General features: G+C 45.8%; 1 protein-coding gene across 1 annotated transcript; it reads left to right on the top strand.

Annotated features, from left to right (window-relative positions):
- Positions 1-4894: 4894 nt before the first annotated feature.
- CXCR3 (C-X-C motif chemokine receptor 3) lies at positions 4895-14118 on the top strand. Its single transcript, XM_020812524.3, has 2 exons — positions 4895-9565; positions 11287-14118. Exons 1-2 carry the CDS (start codon positions 9563-9565, stop codon positions 12367-12369), a joined length of 1086 nt encoding a protein of 361 aa, XP_020668183.3. The 5' UTR covers positions 4895-9562; the 3' UTR covers positions 12370-14118.
- Positions 14119-14251: the final 133 nt, after the last annotated feature.

Genomic DNA, 14251 nt, shown 5'->3' with positions numbered 1-14251 from the left:
TATCAAAGGCCGCTGAGATGTCGAGGAGGACCAACAGGGACACTTTACCCCCGTCGGCCTCCCTCAGTAGGTCATCACACAGGGCGACCAAAGCCGTTTCTGTGCCGTGGCGCGGCCTGAAGCCCGACTGGAATGGATCCAGGGCATCTGTTTCTTCCAAGAGCGCCTGAAGCTGATCGGCCACCACCCTCTCGACTACCTTGCTAAGGAAGGAAACATTGGCGACGGGCCTGTAGTTGCCAATTTCGTCCGCCGCCAAACTAGGTTTCTTCCTAATGGGCCTAATGAGTGTGTCCTTCAGGGCAGATGGAAATCTGCCCTCAAGGAGAGACCCATTTATAATAGCCGTGGCCCACTCCGTTGTTAACGGCCTGGCCGCTTTGATTAGCCAGGCCGGGCAAGGGTCCAAAGAGGAGGTGGTGGCACGACAGCGATCAAGCGCCCTGGAGACAGTATCAGACGTAACAGGCTGAAAGGTGTCCAAAATCACCGGGCAAGACGGAGCGCTGGACATCTCAGCTCGACTCACTGTACTCAAAAAAGGAGAGAGGTCCCGGTGGATGGCCTCCACTTTTGATTTAAAAAATGCTGCAAATTGGTCCGGCGAAAAACTAGGGGGAGGCCCATCACCCGGACCAACTCCGGAAAGGTCGCGTACTATACGGAATAACTCCGCCTGCTGGTTGGACGCCTCGCTTATCCGGTTAGCGAGGTATGATCTACTAGCAGCCTTTACCTTAGCAAGATAAAGGTTAGTAGCGACCCTGACAGCTATCCTATTAAAATCCGTCGGGGCCCCTCTCCACCTGCGCTCTAGCCGTCTCCTGACCCGCTTCCTCGCCCGGAGGTCCCGGTTAAACCAGGGTGCCGGGCGGTCTCTGCGCCGGAGAGGGCGTTTAGGTGCGATCATGTCAGCAGCCCTAGTCGCGGCAGCAAACCAGCCATCCACCAGAGCCTCGACAGGAGCGCCAGCCAGGTCAGCCGTAACACCTCTCATGGCATCCTGGAATCCAACAGGATCCAGTAGCCTTCGAGGGCGGACCATAACAATAGATCCCTGCTCCCTGCAGGGGGGGAGAGCCATTTTAATGGTACACTTTATTAGGTGGTGATCCGACCATGACAAGGGTACCGACTCAAGGTCAGTCACCATCGGACCACTCTCGCTCCCATTGGTAGAAAAAACCAGGTCGAGTGTATGACCCCCCACGTGAGTGGGACCGTTGACATGTTGGGACATGTTCAAGAAGGCCATGGTCTCCAAGAACTCAAGAGCTGGACCAGATGTCTCCGCCCCCCGCGCGCACGTTGAAATCCCCCAGCACCAATAGGTTCGGGGAACCCAACAGTGTCGCGGAGACGAAGTCCACCAGCTCCGGTAGGGAGGTGGCTGGGTCGCGGGGAGCACGGTAGCCCAGCAAGATCCCAATACCGTCCCTGGCCCCGACAGACACGTGGAGGGCCTCAAGACCCGGCTTTATCACCGAGGAGCGCCTAGTGACCTCCAAGCTGGACTTATGGACAATGGCTACTCCCCCCCCCGACCCTCCAGTCTGCCCTGGTGTTGGACAGCATAACCGGGCGGACAGATGAGAGCTAGAGGGGGACCCCCCTCTCCGCCGATCCAAGTTTCGGTTATGCAAGCCAGGTCTGTATCCTCCTCCAGAATAAGGTCTTGAATTACCTGGGCCTTATTGGATACAGACCTGGCATTCAACAACACCAGGCGTAGAGTGGAAGGTAGGCTGGTCTGGCTACCTCGATACTGGAGGCTGGTCTCCGTCTCAGAACAAGGAACAGCCTTTAAACATCTGTCCCTAGTTCTTCTAACACGAGCAGGGACGGAGCCAACGCCATATTTCCCCCTACCCGTAATCACAGAAATATTCTGGGGCCCCTCGCTGGGACGGCAGGCCTTCCAAACCATATCAAGAAAAAAAAAAAAAAAAAAAAAAAGACAGGTAAGTGCAAACAATCAAGTTAACCCAAAATAAATTACATATACAATTATAAAATATACAAAAGTAATCTAACAGAAAACAAAAAACAAAAAATATTAACAATTAAAAAAAAAAATAAGAACACAATATAACTACAAAATTCCCCCAAAGGTTATCCCCCACATATAGCCGAGAGTTGTTTTTCTCTGACAGTTGATTTTGACCCTTTAGATAGAACTGGAGTCAATGGCGTTTCGTTAACACGGCCGGAGTCCCAGATCACAATAACGGGCTCAGAGGTCTCAGTATGGACACAGGGCAGGGTCACAAGCGCTAGTAAGCAAGCTGGAAAAAGCTTGGACCCTGCCATTTCCCCCCTTAAGGATCCAATTGGGGGGAGATCAAGTGGCAGCAAGCAGGCTGAGGCAGAGAAGCAGGCGAGGGAAGAAGGAGCTGGGGGGGGAATCTCCAACATGGCGCCGGCGTTCCCACGCTCCGGTGACCTCCCAGCTCCCGCTGATGCTGCAGGATCCTGGACCCTCTCAGCTACCCCCAAGTCCAGCAGTCCGTCCAGGCGCGTCCCCAAGGTCCCCAATCTGCAAGAGATGCCCCGTTCCTCCGCCAACTCCACCAGGCAAGGCACCTCCCAGGCAACGAGGGTCCCCCAAACGCCTTCAGGCAGCCGCTCACCACCACTCCGCAGGCGAACCCGGCGTCCTACGCTCCGCGCTTGCTGGTAGCAGCGACCATCCACCGCGCCAAAGCTCCGTGGCAAGATCTCCCCGACGCGTCCAGCGACCAGCGCGGCGAGGCTCGTCTCCAAGGAGGGGGGGGCAGGGCGTCCGTCACCAGCCCATAGATCTTTACCCCCTCCGACAATCGCCTCCACACAGACCGTCGTCCGCCGCTTTCCCAAGCCTCCGAGCCCAGCAGGGAACCGGAGGAGCCCTCTCCCTACTCCAGCTCCAACTCCGATCCCCGCTACGAGCTCCCGGCCAGAAACGCAGGCTCCTGGTTCACGCCAGCAGGGCATGCGGGGGAGAGCAGGGGGGGAGCAAACAAAACAAAATAAAATAAGTAAATAAAAAACAAACAATAAAAATGAGAGAGCGAGAGAGAGCAAAAGTGCCAGGAGAGAAAGAGAAAAAGAAAAAAAAAGAGAAGAAACCAAGAGGCAAACCGAGGCGGACCAAGGCAGCGGAAAACGCGGCGAGGAGAGACGCGCTACCCGTCCGCCATCGGCGCCATCTTGGCTGGCATTCCAGTCATGATTCCAGCAGTAACTTGGCCCTTATTCGTTTCTGTCTTTCCTCCTCCCGGGTTGAAGGCAAGCAAGGCAGGTGGGTGGGATCTGGCTCAAGGACCAAATTGAGAACTCCTGGGGGGCACGCGTTCGAATGGGAGTCACTCGTGTGATCTAGTGGTTAGAATGCTGGATGGGATCTCAAGAGATCCAGGGGTGATCTACGTGGCCGCCAAGCACTCTTGGTGAAACTGTAAAAATGTTCAGAGGTCAAACTCTGGTTGGATTCACCATGCTTGTTCTTCTGGTCTTACGCCTTGCCTTTCTGTGTCTGACTCCGAGTTTGTCTTATCTCTCCCTTTATTGTGTTATGTGCTGTCAAATCACCTCTGACCTATGGCGACCTTATGAATAAACATTCTCCAAAATGTCCTGTCCTCAACTGTTCTGCTCAGTTCTTGTAAACATAAACCTGGGGATTCCTTTAGGGAGTAAATCTCATATATGTTTTTGTCTTCTTTTCCTGCTGCCTTCCACTTTTCCTAGCATTATTGTCTTTACCAGAGAATCCTGACTTTTTATGATGTGCCCAAATAGGATACCCTCATCTTTTTGCCTCCAAAGATAGTTCAGGCTCGATTTGATCTAGGACCCACTTGTTCATCTTTCTGGCAGTCCAAGCTCTCCTCCAGCACCATATTACATCCTTTATGTGGAGCTATGTCCAGGATAAATATCCTTCCCCATTATTTCGCCATGACCTCTCCACTTCACCTGCTCCTTTCATCTTGCATTTCAGGTTTGCAGTTAACCTCAAGGACCACAAATGATGACATTGCTTTCCACTTCAATCCACGCTTTGATGAACACTAGGCGCCATAGATAGCATGCAACACCCATACGGGCAAGAGCTGGGGGCCTGAGGAACGGACCTCCTATGTCCCCTTTGAGCCAGATGATTCTGTTGAGGTGGCCATCAAGGCTGGAGAGCAATATTATCAGGTGAGGAATAGATGGCCAGAGTCCGGTCATGGCTAATGAGCCCGTAAACCTTTTTCCTTGTGAATTAGTTGGCCAAGTGCTAGGAACCGGGGTTGCCAGAGGAGATAACTCATTTTGAAACTTTCTATTGGAAGGGCCATCCTTTCCAATTGTGATTTCAAGATAAAGAACCATAAAGACGGCCATTTTCATTGTCCCCAATAGAGATGCGCCCTGAGCTACAAAGGTCATCTTGTAAAGTCCTCCTACTCCTTCAGGTGAAGATGGAATTCTGTTTCCCCCCCCCCCCCCTGCAATTTTCTGGCCCATTTCTAATTTTACAGTATCAACCACAAAGCTGTTCTCCAACAGGTCTTTTTTGTTTTGTATTGATGCATGGAATAACTTAATAAATGCACCACGGGTCTGAGAAAGTCCCAAAGTCAAAAAACGAAAAAGCATACACAAACAAGCTGATTATATACTTTTATCTGTCCAAAGAAATGGGTTGGTTGGAAATTCAAGACACATAAGAAGCGGGACTTCTCCACAGAGAAATACAGTCCGGATGAAATTCGCCACCACAGTGATACATAATTTATACTTCTTCTTTTGAAAAGTCTGTCTTGCGATTTCTTGTCTCTTGTCACAACAGTGAATCTGACAGCCTTGTTTCAGCCTTACTGGCAAAACAACAGACCTGCCGACACACAAGTTATTTGGGGAGAAAATGCCAAGGATGGTTTGGCCTGTTATGTTCACAGTAATTTCAGTGTGCGTTAAACAGAATTAGCCACTTGAGGGCAGCCGTGACTCTTTTCACGGATTTTCTGATGGCTGCACCAGTGATGCTAACAGGTAGCAAATAACAGTGATAATAAGGAACAACTACATTTTAGTCTTGCATCAGGGACTCTTTCCTGTTGGTCCAAAGTAACAGAACAGGTTCTTTTTAAAAGGTAGCGACTGGAGTTCTGCCATAAGGCTCTACCCCCCAAAAAATCTTTATTATTACTCTTTCTTTAGGTATCTGTCATTGGCCAACATATCTTGTATTATCGTGACCGCCTCTCTTTTCAATATGATTTTTAGAATATTAACCCTGATTTCAAGCACTGGGGTATAAAGCAACGACAGATTGCATAAGTTTGGGTAGCAGCAAAATGCAGATCTATTAAAATTTCTTACTGGATGTTGCAACCAGGTTGGCTTGCTATAGTCCCATGGCCTGTTAGGTGTGCACTGGAGGTAGTTCTGTCTGGATAGCTGACACGCAATGGACAACACAACATTGACACAGAGATGGGAACAAAACTCTACTCCAAGCCCAGATGCCAGCTCGGCTCCCACATCTATTTGGCCAACACAATTACTGAACCTAACAATGTCACACACAATATCAATACTTTTGTCTGTTCCTCTACCAATGTTATTTATGCACTGTATTGCCAACAGGGTTGGCAAGCCTCAGCGCTTTTGTTTCTTCTTCTTCTTCTTCTTCTTCTTCTTCTTCTTCTTCTTCTTCTTCTTCTTCTTCTTCTTCTTCTTCTTCTTCTTCTTCTTCTTCTTCTTCTTCTTCTTCTTCTTCTTCTTCTTCTTCTTCTGGCAAGCCTGCTTTTCTGAGGCACCTCCACCTGTTTGCTAAATAAGCAAAATGTGAAGTGCAAAACTCAGAAACCACAGGGCACGGCAGGGGGCGGGAGGGCTGGGGAGACGGAAAACTCACTAGCCTTACCGGTGACAACGAAGGTGTGAAAACGAAACCTCCATGTGTCACTCTTCTCGCCTTCCTGTTGAGCTCCAAAATGCGACCACAACTGGGGAGAAGTAGAGCGGAGGGTGAAAGGACGTGAGGAGGTGCGGAGATGAAACGATAGAAGACATTTTGGAGAATACAGGGGGAACGTCTGCCTAGCCGCAGAAGTATTATATTTTGCTACATAGTTCATACTACACCAAAGATGGGCAGAAAGTCTATCAACATTTGCAATATATATCTATATATATGCAGGAGGTTGGAAAGGATTTCTAACTCCCAAATGCTATATGTCCTCTGGGCAGGTAGATTCGCATCCTTCCTGCAGCAAATATCCGTAAGTGTGTTTTGTCCCTTTTTCAAGCCAATGTTTGCACCCTCTAAATTTTAGCCCCCTGGGTCATATGCAAGGCACCGATTGAGAGGCATGGATGCTTCTCTCTAACATGGAGATGAGATGATACACATCAGTCATGAATGGTAGCCAGAGAAAGGTTGCATCACCATGGTCAGTAGCTTTTCAGAGCCACGCAAGATGGCAGCCATCACTGTGGTGGCAAATTTCATCCGGACTGTATTTCGTTGTGGAGAAGTCCCGCTTTCTTATGTGTCTTGAATTTCCAGCCAACCCATTTCTTTGGAAAGCCCTGGATTCTACTTTTATCAGGGAGGAAATAAAGAAACCCCACCTTATGCTTTTCCTACACACGAGCTATTCTTTTACACACTTCTGTTGTGTTGCCCACTTACTCATCTTCCCACTTTCTGAGCGTTTTAAAAAAAAGGGTGTAAACTCTACAACTTTTTCCTCACAGGGGGTTTGATTTTTTTGAGGTTCTGCTTTTTAGCACCTCCTTCAGCTCTGCCAAAAGCTGGCCGTTTGTATTTCTCTAGAGTAAAATCACAACAGCATTCGGAAGCTATACTCCCTGTGTCCAAAGAACTGGGCTGCAATTATGACGAAATAAAGGTTTGGTCAATTCCAGAACTAACAGACACGTGAAGAATCTCAGGGTCCCAAAAGCGTGTTCTGGCTGTACCTTTGTTTTCTTTCACATTGAACTTTTAATTTGCAAATATTCTGTTTGCGTAAAAAAAGTAAAGAAGGAAAAATAGATGGGAGCAGCTGATGTTTCACCCAACTTTGTTAGTTAATTGACCGTCGGGTGTTGTTCCTTCCTCAGATCGGTTTTTGAAAGCCCAAAGATGCATAATTTATGCGTTGAATAAATTATATCCTGAGAAATCCTTTCTTATCTCTCTTGAATATTTGAGCAAGGAGAAGAAACGGGTTTGTTTCTTCAAAACCAAACTTTCTCTTTGTTCTGACTCGTTCTAGTCTCAGTGTAGATAAAACTACCCCCTTTGGCCTAGTTTTTATTTTGTGTTTTCCAATAACTAGAAAAATAGAGGTGGTTTTTTTGAAAGTTAACTATTGGAGGAAATACAGTTCCCAAAATTCCCCTGATAGGCAAGCTTTTTCTCCTGTCTCCCACGCTTCCTATTTAACTAGCAGTACGTATTTCTGAAATGAGTATATAATCTTGCTCCCAACCTGCGTCTTATACGTGTTTATTGGGTAAGGGACTTGACTCCGAGAGGGAGCTCACCTGTTAAAGAAAAGGTCACCTTCCTTCCCTTATGACATTGTCCCTCCAGTCACACACATCTTTCAGAGCTATGCACCTATGCAATCAGACATGGAAGTAAAGCTGTGTTAATCTTTGAATAGCCGATTACAAAACAAAGGCAGATTTTTAAAAAATGTGTGCAATTAAAAATGGGCAGCGTTTTCCATTTAGAGCGGGTCTGCTTCTCATAACATGTTAATTGTATCCTCTTCTCTGTCTGGAGTTTCATCTGTGAAACCGGTGGTTTGTGACGGCCCTGCATAGCACTCATTTTGAGAGGACATGATGCGCTACATCTTTTCCAAAGTCAAAAGATGTCCACGAACCTAGAACCGCAGGCCTCCCTGTTGTACCCATGCCAGTTCGCTCTCCTATAAGGTTTCTTCATAGGTTGTTAGAAGAGTGTTTAGAACTATTTTTTTAAAAAAATTACAATTCTTTGAGAGGTCTGATCTGTCCATGCCTTAGTTACATCTTGGCTGGACTACTGTAGCACACTCTACGTGGGGCAGCCTTTGGAAAGTGTTCGGAAACTCCAGAGGGTCCAAAAGTCCGCAGCCAGATGGTTAGCTGGCGCTGGTTACAGGGAATGTGTCGCTTCCTTCTTACAACAGCTCCACTGGCTGCCGATCTGTTTAGGGTGCAATGCAAAGAACGATTTGAGTCTAAGCTATTTCAAAGATTGCATCTCCCTCTATGAGCCTGTCTGGGCATTAGGTTCATCAAGGGAGGCCTTTCTCTACCACCCTCACAGAGGTGCTTGGTGGGAACACAGGAGAGGAGCCTTCTCGGTGGCTGCTCCCAGACTTTGGAACTCCCTCCCACTGGAGGCCCAGCTGGCCCCATCTTTACTGTCCTTCCGCAGGCAGGCAAAGACTTTTCTCTTTAGGCAGGCTTTTCCTTAATGACTGGTTGGTCTGAGAGAGGTTTTAAATGGACAGTTGTGGTCTGTTGTTTTGAATGTGTTTTAAGATTCATCTTCGTTACCATTTTAATACAACACTCATTTAATTCTTTATCAATATCTGCATACTTAGTGTTTAAGCTTTTAAATCCCGTTTTAGTGATGTCAGCCGTCTTGGGTCCTTTTGGGGAGAAAGGCAGCATAGAAGTATTTTAAATAAATGAGTAAGAAATAAAGAATGTTGAAAAATTGTGCCTCCAGCATTTTGCACAGAAAGGATGGGTACAGAATCAAAAAGACAAAATACATAATACATACAAAGACGTACCAGAATTTCTGAGGGGGGTGGCTTATTGAGAAGAGGTAAACAAAGCTGTGGCAAGAATCGTGAATCCCTCTGACAAATATTCTGAATAAAGGAGATTTTAAATGTACTATAATTTTGTTTTGTGTGTCTATGTATGTTTTATCAATGACTCCTGTTCATTCTATTAAATGTTGACTCTGAATGAAATGTCATCTTCTCTCCGTTCCTCAAGGTATGGGGCTTCTGTTATGGGGCTAATTGGGGTGTAAAAGCACCTACAACCCTACATTTAGGAGTCTCGTTATGATGAAGCTGTTTGTCAACTCTTGGCATCAAGTATGCAAATTAAGTATGTTGATGCAGGCTTCTCCCACTGCTTTGATGTCTACAAAGGATTCCACTTACAGAACATCCCACTATGCTTCATGCCGAGAGGTTTACTTAGACAACACCCTGCTTTCACTTCTGTTGAGCCACAAACCCCAGAGATACACCGGTGGAGCTGTCGTCCCTGAAAGCTGAGCAAAACGCGCTCTGCCCATGGGCAGAGGCCCCTTCTCTCTGCCATTGCAAGGCTGTGCCTGCTGAAGCTTTGGATTAAAAGATGCGCTAATAGGACCGTCATCATCTTCAGAACGCAAAAAGTTCTGAAGCTGCATTCATGATGTGATAAGACTCGCAGACTTCCTGCCTAGCACGAAAGAGATAACCATCTAACCAGACCAAAGCGTTTCTTCAAGTCGTCTTAAGAACTCAATCGCTATCTTTCCGGCTGCAGGGAAATCTGATTAATTCCAATCATGGTGAGTTCCAAAGCCAGAGGAATATTTAAAATACTGGAGCTGGGAGGCCACTTTTCAACCTGGCTCACATTTAAAATGCATTATTTATTTAGATATATGGTTTCTCCTGGACAAACCAGGGGGTTTGTAGCATATGCACCTCAAAACTGCTAATGTAAGAGCTGCAGACCTATACAGTAGTTGCTTAGCAGGGGGGAGAATAAATCTTTGCAGTGCTAGGAAATAAATCCTGGAAAAGCTATTTAACAATGTTTAATTTCCCATAAAGATGGGCAAATAGCAACTCTCATCCGATGCTGCTACCTTCGAAAAGAACAATGTTGGGTTTATGGGTAAGGTTGCGTTTATACCCTGTGGTTGAAACGAACAACTTTGAGACACTGCAAGTCTAAAAAACCCAAACCAATTCATACTGTTATGCAACGAATAGAACAACTACATGCCAGAGATTTGACAGTCTAAACCTGTCACGATTTATTTGTGGGCTGGTGCTTTGGCGGTAAAGGTCTTTTCAGCGTAGTGAGGTTTCGTCTTAATTAAATGTGTGTAAAAAGTGAAGCCCCGGGCTTTAAAATACTGTCAGCTCTGAAGGTTAAAGCAGAGAAAAGCCGTCTGTGAGAGTGGTTTTCCTTTAAACTGTGTTTTCTGTAAAGGCAATCTTACATGTGTTACTAGAACAACCCAGAGAAAGTGAATTTAATTTTGAAATTTTTTTTTATATATGGGTGCAATGAACAAGAGAAATGGAAATATTTATGGGTCCTTTAAATTATACATATCACTGGATGGGGCTCTGTTCATGGAAAATTGAACCAAGATAAATGGACTAGTATTTTAAAAGCAACCGAATAAGGACACTTCTACTAATTATAATAATTGGAAGTCTGTATGTATGTACCTGAGGAAATCTGAAATTTACTTCCAGAAGACTTTGCTTTTCAAAACCCAAGGTAGACTTAATTCCTCCCTTCTCGCCTCCAAATTAATTCTCTTAACACTATTTTTTAAAAATCTGTGAACGTCCCATAGTAACAACTATATAAGTAAAGGTAAAGGTTCCCCTTGACATTGAGTCCAGTCGTGTCCGACTCTAGGGCATGGTGCTCATCCCTGTCTCCAAGCCGTAGAGCCAGGGTTTGTCCATAGACAGTTTCTGTGGTCATGTGGCCAGCGCGACTAGACACGGAACACCATTACCTTCCGACCATGGTGGTACCTATTTATCTACTCGCATTTACATGCTTTCTAATGGCTAGGTTGGCAGGAGCTGGGACAAGCGACGGGAGCTCCCTCCGTCGCGTGGATTCGATCTTACGACGGCTGGTCTTCTGACCTTGCGGCACAGAGGCTTCTGCGGTTTAACCCGCAGCGCCACCACGTCCCACAACAACTAGATACCACCAGGCGTTTTACAACATTACTTTCTAAAGCACATTAAGGGTGTGGGTATGTTTTTCATGAACATTTTGGATCGAGTGTGTATTGAAGACCAGCAAACAGAGACACGATGCCGTGCTGCAAATGAAGGATCAAATAGCATCAGTGCAAATGAAATGAAAATATGTGAAGGTGGTGGGACTGAGAGAAAGGCCTTCAGCAGAGGCAGCGAGACATCTGAGGCCGCCCTGGGCAGAACATGGTGCTTGCCTTTAACACAGTGATGAGGAGTCATAGAGGCATTCAATAAATGTAACTCTAACCTATTTCATGATTTCTTTCAGGATTCAGATACTTTTCGGCCTGAAGACCTTATCGATTATTTGGAGAACACCTCCTACAGCTACGAAAACGGGAGTGACCTCTGCTGCATGGCCCCACCCTGCAACGTCAACCCCATTCAAGGCTTTGCAAAGAGCTTCCTGCCTCCCTTCTACAGCCTGATTTGTCTCCTGGGCTTGTTGGGAAACGGGATGGTGATCGCCGTCTTGTTACGTGCCAAAGAAGCCCTCCCGCGGACGGACATTTTCATATTAAACCTTGCTGTTGCCGACATTCTCTTAGTCCTGACTCTCCCCTTCTGGGCGATCCAGGAATTGTACGGCTCGATCATTGGGAATTTTCTGTGCAAGTTGCTAGGCGGTATCTTTAAGGTCAACTTCTACGCCAGCATCTTCTTTTTGGTCTGCATCAGTTTCGACCGTTACCTCTCTATCGTTCACGTCATCCGCATGTACAAGCGGAACAAGACGTCGGCTACCCACCTCTTATCCTTGGCCCTCTGGATCTTCTGCTTTCTCCTCACCCTACCAGATTTTATATATTTGTCCACAGATTTTGATTCCCGCCAAAAAATTTCCTCATGCTCCCTCAACTTTCCCAACCGATACTGGAAAATCACACTCAGCTTCTTCGAACAGATAGGAGCTTTCTTTCTCCCGTTTTTGGCCATGGCCTATTGCTACACCCACATCATCTTCACCCTCCTGCTGTCCAAAGGCTTCCATAAATACAAGGCCCTCAGAGTCATCTTTGCGGTCGTAGCAGCTTTCTTCCTCTGCTGGTCACCTTACCACTTGGTCGAGTTCATCATCACCTTGATCGACCTTGACATCCTTGAACGGGATTGCGAGCGAGAGGAGAAAGTAGACATTGCCAAAGTCATCACCACTGCTGTGGGCTTCTTCCACTGTTGCCTCAACCCGCTGCTCTACGCTTTTATCGGCGTCAAGTTCCGGAACAAATTCCTGGACCTGCTTGAAAAATCAGGCTGTGTGAGTCAGGAGTTCCTGAGAAGATATGCCAGGCCCTCAACTCAACGGAAGGATTCTGCTTGGTCCGAAAGTACCACTTTCTCCGGTCTCTAATGGACTCACCGGTAGGGTGTGAGACTCCAGGAATATCCAAAAATTCCACCCTTCAACCATTGATTGAACCATTTTAAAAGAAAGTTAAAAGTGACCCAAAGTCTATCTATTGTCCATGTGTTTTCTTCTACCCCACTGTCAGCTTTGAGTTGTCTATAGGCGTTGACCTCCTGAATTTGAAAACTCTTTCAAAATCTCTTTACCAGATATGATCGTTTCCACACTAGAAGCACCAACATGTCTTTCACCTTCTTTTCAAAGCGGAAAAATACAGCAGTCATTGGTCTTTGGACGAGATAATTCTGAATGAAACCCGTCAAGGACTAGGACTTCAATACAACTTCTATGACATCCTATGACTCAACCAACGAATTTTCGAGATCCTGAAAATTTACTTCAAAATTTGGATTGGGAGAGGATGACTACAGTTTAAGAATCTTGAAACTTCTATTTCCATGTGAAGCTTCCCATTGGTGGGAAGATTTGGGGCAGAAAGCTGTCCTTTCATATCCCACCTGAAATGTACCACTGGGTTTTTCAAGAAGTGGCGAATTTTGGTTTCAGAGTTTTGATGTCCACGCACGAGACATTTTACATGTCAATATTCTGAAATTTAAAAACTGATTATTCATTCTTTCACAAAAAGTCAGTGTTGTATTGTTTTAATGAAAAACTTTGAATTGAATGCCCCAGTACATAGTAAAGGACTGCTGTCTTCGTATCTATGTATGTCAAGAGCCTTTGACTGTCCTCTGTTCCAAATAGCACTCTCGGCTAGGTGGGATCTTCATCCGGTATAATGACACTGCTCTCATATTTTTTTGTCTGATTTGAGAAGTGTTTTGGTGCTTGACCGCCACAACCCCACAGTACAACAAATGGGGTTGTGTTCATAGTACTTCATAGCTGGTTGGACAGCATTGTGACAGAAGTTAGGCGTTTGGTTCTCCATTGTGTCTTGGAAGAGAGGAACCAGCCTGTGTATTGGGCAAATGGCACAGTTCTTTTGAAAGAGGATGATAAAGCACTCCTGAAAGGTAGCCAGTGTGGTGTAATGGATAAAGAGAAAGGCTCTGGGTTCGAATTCCGCCTTGGCCATGGAAACACATGGAATCAGGGATGGAACTGGTCGATCCATCCTGGAAAGAGTTGCCTTCAGTTGGAATCGACTTCATGGCCTGAAATTATTTAATCAGAAAGGGCTGGTTGCATTGACACTGTTTTTCAGTCACACCTCTAATGCAATCAGTTATTTACCCTGAGTAGGGTAGAAAAATCACAAATAAAAGACTTCTTAGCTGTAGGGAGAAAATAAAGTCTTTCCACCAGCTTGTAGGCCTTGTCAGGAGCAGCAGAGACCAACGTGCTAAAGACTAAGAACAGTGCTGTCAAAAACGGGGTGAAATCCAGGAGTAATGGAAACAAGACTAGGACCATTGAATGAGCCAGAAGCTTTTGGGGAATGATGAATCCAGGGAGAACAGACCGATGGCAGTTTGAGGGGTTGCTTGCCTTTAATTTTCTTATAATTTTTGAAATTATTTTTCTAGCTATACCATTGACACTTACCTCGGCTTTTTTTTTAAAAAAAAAAACAGATTGTTTTTTCAATTATATTACTAATGTTTTATTCTTTTCAGGGGTTGGCTTTATTGTGTCTGGTTTTCTGGCACACCATTTTGAGATATATATATTTTTGTAAGAAAGAAGTATAAAAATGTTCAAAATAAAATGAAATGAACCCCTATAGACTCCGTCTCTTTCATATGTTCAAATGAGCGTACAGGTAACAGGCAGTAGAGCCTCGCTCTTTGAAGCTGCCCCATGCCTCAGAGTTGCATAGTTAAGACAAGTGAACTATTTTTTAGGAAAATGTGGAGAT

Source organism: Pogona vitticeps, chromosome 9 (genome assembly GCF_051106095.1).
Source record: "Pogona vitticeps strain Pit_001003342236 chromosome 9, PviZW2.1, whole genome shotgun sequence".
Taxonomy (NCBI): domain Eukaryota; kingdom Metazoa; phylum Chordata; class Lepidosauria; order Squamata; family Agamidae; genus Pogona; species Pogona vitticeps.
Note: the sequence above shows the minus strand (reverse complement) of the source record. Positions and strands in the feature narration are given on the sequence as shown.